Source organism: Palaemon carinicauda, chromosome 30 (assembly GCF_036898095.1).
Source record: "Palaemon carinicauda isolate YSFRI2023 chromosome 30, ASM3689809v2, whole genome shotgun sequence".
Taxonomy (NCBI): domain Eukaryota; kingdom Metazoa; phylum Arthropoda; class Malacostraca; order Decapoda; family Palaemonidae; genus Palaemon; species Palaemon carinicauda.
The window spans coordinates 7,078,555-7,086,054 of NC_090754.1; the positions used below are offsets into that span (position 1 = coordinate 7,078,555).

General features: G+C 44.4%; 1 protein-coding gene across 1 annotated transcript in view; it reads left to right on the forward strand.

The window, feature by feature from the left end:
* Positions 1–7,500, forward strand: part of LOC137622904 (nephrin-like) — an 838,006-nt gene that overhangs the window by 755,252 nt on the left and 75,254 nt on the right. Inside the window, exon 12 of the mRNA XM_068353453.1 lies at positions 7,398–7,500. This exon is cut by the window's right edge and continues 20 nt beyond it. Within this exon, the coding sequence (XP_068209554.1) occupies positions 7,398–7,500 (103 nt within the window). The remainder of the gene's footprint in view (positions 1–7,397) is intronic.

Sequence of the window (7,500 nt, forward strand, 5' to 3'; positions counted from 1 at the left end):
TGTGTTTTGATAATTTTTATTTTTCTAATTTTGAACCCTTCATTTGTTTACCAAAATACAATCTCCACTTATAGCAAAGGTCCTTTTTCATGCTTGTGTACCTTCCATGTCATAAATATATTCTCACTTTGAATGTGAATGTTTCTTAATGACTAATCTAAAAACAAGAATTTGTGAAAGGTTATTGTGACTTAACTACGTAAATAATTTGAATTTATTAAGTTAATGTAAGTTTGTTGACAAAATTGAGCTTCGATTTTACCAGAATTAAAAGTGATAAGAATTTATCTGCATTGGTTATGTTTGGTATCATTACCTCCGCCAAAGAGGCTATGGGATCCAGTCGGTTTATTTATTTTTTTGTCTGTATATCTGTTGACAATATTATGTCAAAAGTACTTAACGGATTTTGACGAAATTTTCATCACAGATAGATCTTAGGACATAGACGCCCCCATAAAATGTTGGAGATGATCCGGATCCGGATCTTAGATCCGGATTTGCTTTTTTCGCCATTTCTGAGGACAGAATTACGACAAAACTACTCGACGGATTTGACGAAATTTCACCACAGACAGATCTTAGGTCATGGGTGATCCCTTTAAATTTTGGAAATTATCCAGATCGAGATCCAGATTTTCATTTTCAGGTATTTTAAAGGTAATTTACCAACCGTGTGTCACACGATCGTACATAGTTCATTTTGTGTATATATTATGCTTGTATCTTCGCTCTTCCCTCGCACTAAAAAGAGCCTGAATAAACATGTCTGTTTTTCTCACCGATAACGGAGTCGATTTTGAACATGAAATTTCTTGTTGCCTTGAGCTTTTGTATATAAAGGAGAGTGTTCTATAATAAACTCAATCAGTTGCTTTCATCCTGTCTTTGAGTCACAACCTTCTCTCGGCTCGTCACATTGATGACCCCGGAAGTCGACTCGCTCCTCCCGCCTTCCACCCCCTCTCGCCCCTCTATCGTTGGTACTATGGCAGACTCTATGGAAGTTGGTGCTGCGGCTGCCCCATTGAAACTTTCATCATTCGCCAGCAGAGAGGCGTTTGCTTGGTTTCAGCGCGCAGAAGTCCAGTTTCACATCAAGGGCTTGACTCGCTCAACTACCAAAGCAGATTATGTTCTCGCGGCGATACCCGAGGACACCTTCCCGGAAATATCCGACTGGCTTTGTGAACAACGAAACACCCCAATAGCGTATGACGCTCTCAAAACCTACCTTCTGCAGCAGTACTCACCTTCGGTAGCTGCCCGTATAGCAAAGCTTTTTCAGCTCTCACAACAACCGTTGGGGGACCAAAGGGCTTCGCTCGGCCTCAGGGAAATGACCAGTATCGCTCGCCTGCATCCTGCCGCAGACCGCTCTCCTCGTGAGGTGAACCTAATTCTTGCCCTTTGGATACACCGTTTACCCGAACCTGTATGCTCTGCCATACCCGATGTTGATAGTTCACCCATAAAAGACGATGACCAAAGCCGACGCCATTATGGACAGCCACTTCAAGACCTCCATCAACACCTCCACCCCTCACGAAGAGGATGCCTATTCAACGTCAATCGAAGCTGACGTGAATGCCGTAGGACTTACATGCCTACCCCGTGATGTGGCGAAGCGGCGACAAAGCCACCCACCACCCACCACTTGCTCGCGCCCCAACCAACGACTTCTACAGCCACTTACTACCTCCCATCCACGCAGTTTTGCTACTACCGCGAAAAAATGTGCCAAGGATTGTCAGTGGCCAAGAAATGTGCAAGTAGGCCATCGCTCGTGGCGGTGGCCTCCTGTGTTTCTAATCTTTTCTTTTTACATGATGCAGGAACGACCGTGCGATTTTTGGTAGACACGTGTGCTTGTCGTTGTCTTTTGCCAAGGGAACTCTTCAGGACACGACGTAGTCTGTCTAAGTCTGCCGACGTCCGCTTAGTAGCTGCCAACGGATCTGCAATGCCCACCTACGGTTACGAGAACCTCACATTATCGTTTGGAAACGGTAAATTTAATTGGAAGTTTCTTGTTGCTGACGTCATATTGCCAATCCTCGATGCAGATTTTCTCTCTCATATCCACCTTCTGGTCGATGTCGCCCACCGACGATTGGTCAATGCAGACTCGTACTTGTTGACACCTCTTCAATCCGCCCCCTCCAGCCTCGCTCTCCACATTAGCGCACCCACAGATGCCTACGCCCACCTCCTCACGTTGTACCCGGAAGTTTTCCGTCCAGAACTTCGCCAAGGGCCCAAGGCCCCTGCCAAACACGTTATTTATCACCATATCAAGATGACAGGTCCCCCAGTCTTCGCAAAAAAACAGACATTCGCCGAAATGGAGGAAATGGGTCTTTGCCAAAAGGCCTCCAGCTCATGGTCGTCACCCTTACACATCGTTCTGAAGAAAGACGGCTCCCTCCGTCCGTGCGGGGATTACAGGCGCCTGAACATGCAAACAGAGGCGGATCACTACCCCATCCCAAACATCGCCGACGTGACCTCCTACCTGCACAAAGCAAAGGTTTTATCTACGTTCGACCCCCCGAAGGGGTATTATCAGGTGCCTATGAACCCAGAAGACATCCCCAAGACTGCCATCACCACTCCGTTTGGTACATACACCTTCAATTACTCCTGTTTTGACCTTTGTAATGCTGGGGCCACGTTTGAATGTCTCATGGATGGCATCTTAGGGGACCTCCCTTTTTGTGTATGTTATGTGGACGACATACTTGTGTTCTCCTCCTCAAAAGAGGAACACCTCCATCACCTGCGCATCGTGCTCGACCGCCTGCAACAAAACGGCCTTGTAGTCCGGTATGACAAGTGTACCTTTGGCGCCAACAAAGTGTCGTTCTTAGGGCACCACATCACTCCTGAAGGAGTCCATCCCCTCCCTGAGAAGGTAGCTGCCGTTCAGGACTTCCCGCACCTTCGTTCATCAAAGCTCTGCAGGAATTCTTGGGCATGATCAACTATTATCACCATTTTCTGCCAGCCATTGCTGCCACTCTTGCTCCCCTCTACGCCTCCCTCAAGGGCAGGCCCAAGGACCTGAAGTGGGGTCCCCTTCCAGAAGCGGCCTTTTGCAATGCAAAGAAGGCCCTATCAACCGCTGCGGCTATCACTTCTCCTATCCCACTTGCCCCTCTCCTTCTCTCAACCGATGCCAGCGACGTCGCAATAGGTGCAGTACTCGAGCAGGTGGTCAACGGCTTGCCCCGCCCATTGGCCTTCTTCAGCAGAACACTGTCCAAGGCAAAATCGGGTTATTCTACCATCGATCGCGAATTGCTGGCGGTGCACTTGGCTGTCCGTCACTTTCGGCATTTCTTAGAAGGTACGCCCTTCGTCATTCGTACGGACCACATGCCTCTGGTGCACACTTTCACTCAACAGTCTGACGCCTGGTCTACCCGTCAACGCCGACATCTATCCGCTGTGGCTGAATACAATTGCACCCTTCAATACGTCCCTGGGAAAATGAATCCCGTTGCCGATGCCCTGTCAAGAAACACGTTGGCTGCCGTTTAACTGGGATTGGATTACAATGCCCTGGCTGAAGCCCAACGACAGGATCCAAAGTATCAAGCCTGTAAGACATCCTGCACGTCGCTCTGTTGGGAAGACTTCCCCCTCGAAGACTCCAACACCACCCTCCTCTGTGACGTCAGTACTGGTAGACCACGACCTTGGATTCCTGCTCCTATGTGCCGGCAGTTGTTTGATGTCATTCACGGCCTTTCACATCCCTCGTGTCGTTCTTCCGCACAGCTGCTGAAGACGAAGTTCATTTGGCACGGAATTTCTAAGGATGCTAAGGATTGGGTCCGCGCCTGTACTTCTTGCCAAACTTCCAAAATACATCGACACACGGATTCAGGAGTGGGCACCTTTCCTCAACCTCAGCGTCGTTTCACACACATTCCCGTCGGCGTTTTAGGCCCCCTACCCACATCACAAGGACATCGTTCCCTGTTTACCGTCATCGACCGCTCCACTCGTTGGCCTGAAGCCATTCCCATGGAAACTGCAACGTCCGCCTCATGTACATCTGCCTTACTCTCAGGATGAATTGCAAGATTTGGTATCCCTGAGCATATTACTTCTGACAGGGGTACCACTTTCACCTCTCAATTGTGGACACCGTTAGCAAATCTCCTGGGCATCACCTTACATCAGACAATGGCCTACAACCCCGCTGCCAATGGTTGAACGTTTTCATCGCACCCTCAAAGCAGCTTTGATGTCCCGCTGCAAGGATTCCAACTGGTTTACTCAGCTTCCCTGGGTCCTCCTGGGACTAAGGACCACTCCTAAAGAGGCCCTCGATCTCTCGGCAGCTGAAATGGTGTATGGGGACCCGTTGGTCGTCCCTGCCGAATTTTTTCTTTCTACAATCTCCTCCGACGATCTCCATCGCATACGTCATGTCGTGGGAAAATTTACTCCATGCCGCCTGACTTACAAGCCCCCAGCGAAGCATCACATACCGACAGACTTGCACTCTTCAACGCACGTCTTCCTGCGCAACGACACTAGCAAGCCACCGCTAACGCCCCCTTATACGAGCCCTTTCCTTGTGATCCGACGCAGTCCGAAAGCATTACGACTAAACACTCTTGGCAAAGAAGACTGGGTCTCCATTGATTGTTTAAAACCTACTTATCTCCTGCCAGATGACCCACCTACAGTTTGCTTTTCTAGATCAGGGCACCCTATTTAACATGTACAGTATGTCATTTTTAGTGGGGGAGCCATGTATAATCCGTGTGTCACACGATCGTACATAGGTCATTTTGTGTATATATTATGCTTTTATCTTCGCTCTTCCCTCGCATTAAAAAGACCCTGAATAAACATGTCTGTTTTTCTCGCCGGTAACAGTGTCGATTTTGAACATGAAATTCCTTAATGCCTTGAGGTTTTATATATAAAGGGGAGTGTTCTATAATAAACTCACTCAGTTGCTTTCATCCTGTCTTTGAGTCACAACCTTCTCTCGGCCCGTCACAGTAACCTCAATACTACTCGACGGATTTTGACGAGATTTTTACCTCAGATAGATCTTACGTCATGGACCACTCCAATAAATTTTGGCGATAATTTGGAGCCTGATCTGAATTCTAGTTTGTTTTTTATTTATTTATTTATTTGTCTATGTTTATGTGGACAGGATTTCGTCAAAACTACTTGACAGATTTTGACAAATTAATCACCACAGATATATCTTAGGTCATGGGTGACCCCATTAAATTTTGGAGATGGTCCAAATCCAGGTCTGGATTCTAGTTTATTTATTTATTTGTTTATGTGTCAGTGGACTGGATTACGATAAAACTACTCAACAGACTTCAAAGAGTCTCTTCACAGATAGATCTTGGGGCAAGGACGACCCCGTTAAATTTTGATGATCCTGATCCAGATCCGGATTTGCATTTTTGCCACTTCACAGATAACATCAAAAAATACTTGACCGATTTTGACAAAATTTTCACCCAAAATAGATCTTAGGTCAAGGACGACCCCATTAAATATTGGAGATAAACCGAATCCGAGTTCTATGTCCAGATTTACATTTTTCATCATTTGAAAGATGATGTCAAAATTACTCAACGGATTTTGACAAAATTGTAACCCCAGATAGATCTTAGGCCATGGATGGCGACATAAGATTTTGTTGATGGTCCGGATCCGGTTACGAATTCTACTTTCTTTATTTATTTGTGTGCTCATCTGTGGACAGGATTACGTTAAAGCTACTTGATGGACTTTAAAAAAAATTTCTCCACAGATAGATATTAGGGCAAGGAAGACCCCTTAAATTTTTTAGATTATCCGAATCCAGAGTCTAGATCCAGATTTGCATTTTTCACCATTTTAAGGATATTGTAAAAACAGAATGACAGATTTTGACGTAATTTCCACCACAGATGGATTTTAGGCTATGAACTACATTAACCTTTGGCAGGGGTCAGAAATCTGTGACTGGTTTTGTTTCATTAACTTTTCAATCATGCAATGCTGAAATATAAGATGTTGAAAACATTATTTAATAAACTTTCATATTTTATCGCCAGCCTTCTATTATTACATACTTGTATAATTTAGAGTCTTCCTAACTGACTGTGTTTTCAAACTGCCAAGAAAGAAAATTTCTTTTCCTACTTTAAGGCTAATTCTGCATCTCAAAGCATTGATTCAGAGTGAAGCATCTGCTGGATACCCTGAATCTTTCCAGGAGTGGGATGCCCTCAATGGAAACTCCCAGAGATCGCTATTTATGTAACTATTTTCATGTCTGTAAAACCAAAATATTTTTTTTCTATTTACTCCCTGCTCCAAATTCAATTCCGGCACTGGATTTTTGGTGTACAATACTTCTTTTGATTGTAAATATATGTTTTTTTTACCATCATCTATTTTTATAGCTTAGCTGCTATTGAAAAAAATAACAATAATCAAAGACGGTAGTTTTACTATTTTAGTGATGCAAAAAGTGTCTAGCAAGCATTGACTGTTTTTAATCCAAATTACCCTTTAGTTTGAAAAACTGTTAGTGTCAGTACATCTGTAGTACTGCAGTCAAGGAAGTTCAGTTGTGCTGCGTTCCAGCTCATTTGGATGTGCCAGGAAATGAAGAGATGGAAAGACTAGCAAAAGAGGCGGCCGCCAAATTATTTCATGTAAAACAAAATGTCATTACACAAAAATTTGTGTAATGACTTCTTGGCTTATATTCAAAAGATCTCTTTGTGATATATGGTAAAGTTATTGGCCACAAAGAAGTGGACACATGCGTTCTTGGTGACTGGCAGGTCATTCTGTAATAATTTGCTTCCCCTAACTGGAAAGCATTAATTACTTGAATATCCAAGTCACGGAAGCTAGTGGTGAGGATCGTAAGAACAGTTGGACACAGGAATTCTTGGCACACCTCGCTCTGAGGAATTGCAACCTATCCCACAATCACTGGTCTGAGAGTAATCAAACAGAGAGTGTAGGGGAGAAATGGTAGACGTTAAGGGCGGGGCCACACAGAAGATTGCGCAGAACAGTAAGGTTGTGACAGAAAGCATTTCCTGAGAGCGAGGTGTGTCAGGAATTCCTGTGGCTAGCTGTACATCCTCACCAAGATTCTTGGAGATCTTCGTTTATGAAGCCAGTACCATTATTAAGATTATATCGGGAAGTGTCTTTCTTACTCGTCTTTAGAAGTATATACAGTCTTAAATTATTTAACATTTTATAGTTAAATTATTTTTATCTAAAATTAATAACTCTTGATTAATCTTACTCTAATCGGTAGATTATCTATATTTTTTTTCTTTCTAAACATGTAATGCCATTCTACACCTTCACATGATCATTTTTCTCTTTCTCACCAGATGGTAGAAGCATCGTGCGATTCTTAGCAAGGGCCCACAAGGACTACGGAACACTTCAGTGTTGGGCAGAGAACGCTGTCGGTCGAATGACGACCCCTTGTCT